General features: G+C 38.8%; 1 protein-coding gene across 1 annotated transcript in view; it reads left to right on the top strand.

The window, feature by feature from the left end:
• Positions 1 to 466: 466 nt before the first annotated feature.
• Positions 467 to 1,509, top strand: part of LOC137974710 (eukaryotic peptide chain release factor subunit 1) — a 14,451-nt gene continuing 13,408 nt past the window's right edge. The window contains exon 1 of the mRNA XM_068821651.1: positions 467 to 746. Within this exon, the coding sequence (XP_068677752.1) occupies positions 658 to 746 (89 nt within the window). The 5' untranslated portion in view covers positions 467 to 657. The remainder of the gene's footprint in view (positions 747 to 1,509) is intronic.

Here is a 1,509-nt window from a genome sequence, read left to right as displayed (position 1 = left end):
AACTCTGTTTTTATCGTACGCACCATTTCGATTACTGAGACCGTTGCAGAAGTAGAAAGAGGTTCTGTACTTTTCGTGAAACCTGTCTCGCAACGGAAGTTCGAAAAAGTTTCATGAAACCGACCATGTTACACGGTGTTATGTCTCCTGAAACTTTTTTCGCAGTGTACTGTTGCACACAAGTTTCGGCTAAAAGTCTCAAAAAAGCTTTTAAAAAAGCTTTTAACGCAAGGCTAAATCTCAAGAAATATATTTAATTTTCTCCGAACGCGTGCACTTTGTCATGAAATAAAAAAAAATGGGACTTTTCCCTGGTAGAAATGAAAGGAAACCGAAAGCATTTTCCTTCCTGTTCTCGTTACCTGGGGACATTTTGGGATCAAAGCCCAAACAAATCTTACCCTCCCCTCCCTAGTTTTTGTTGATTCGGTTAGCACGTGTATTCCAAATAAGGAAAAATTGCACCATTTCACGCAGTTACCGGACAAAAACAGAGTGCAGAGTTCGTTTTTTTCGCATTTTCGGAAAATTGGTCGTCGATTTTTTATCCAGTGTAAACATTTTAAGGTATCTTAATCTAGGATTTGTTCCTGAGATATTTTCGGACTTTCAACTTTTTATCCTTAATTCTTGCTTTGGAATACTTTGCAATCTATTATGTCCGTCGAAACGACCGAAGCTGCCGACAGAAACGTCGAAATATGGAAAATCAAGAAGCTTATAAAGAGTTTAGAGGCAGCCAGAGGGTAAGAAGAAAACAATGAAACTTTCAGTTATTGCATGACTGTACAATGTAGGTTATAACAGTTGAGGTTCACAGTGGTTTCTGTATAAAGAACGCGTTCGATATCGTCAAACGATATCAGGTCGGATCATGAACCTTTTGAGGAGAAATACCGGCAATTTGCTCATGTGATGCTCTTTTTGACTAATAAATTCCTTCGAAACGAGGAGTTTTGATTGTGTGAAAGAAATGTAAAATCAGATTGTGTGGAGAATGTAAGTTACATAAAATATCTTCGTACGCGCGTTTCGTATTCAGAATGTTAGCAGCAAAGCAACTACAGAATTCCGGGCCACTCTTTTTGAAGGCGTATCTCTCAAGCGGCTCGACGACCCGGCAGTCGCGTTCAGTAACCCTGTTACTTTTGTAACTCTGTGACTGTGTTACCTATGTAACTCCGGCCGTTACCTTTGTAACTCTGTTACCTTACCTTTGTAACTCTGTTGGTTTGTTACCCTGTTACTTTTTGTGCTTAATACACAATGTCATTGGGGTTGTTCGAGTGAGTGAGTGAGTGAGAGAGTGAGTGAGTGAGTGAGTGATTTCGTGTAAGATCGCATCCATGAATCACTAAACTAATGAGGTCTTTATTCAATTTTAACAATTGATGTCCATTTTACAGTTAGTCTGTTTGCCGCCTACTTGTTGCCTTTTCCTTTCTTGATTTTCCTTATGAAAAGAGAAATTTTAGAGAATTTACGCCAAGATTTCTACAATCGCATGAT

This window comes from Montipora foliosa, chromosome 11 (genome assembly GCF_036669935.1).
Source record: "Montipora foliosa isolate CH-2021 chromosome 11, ASM3666993v2, whole genome shotgun sequence".
Lineage (NCBI taxonomy): Eukaryota > Metazoa > Cnidaria > Anthozoa > Scleractinia > Acroporidae > Montipora > Montipora foliosa.
Note: the sequence above shows the minus strand (reverse complement) of the source record. Positions and strands in the feature narration are given on the sequence as shown.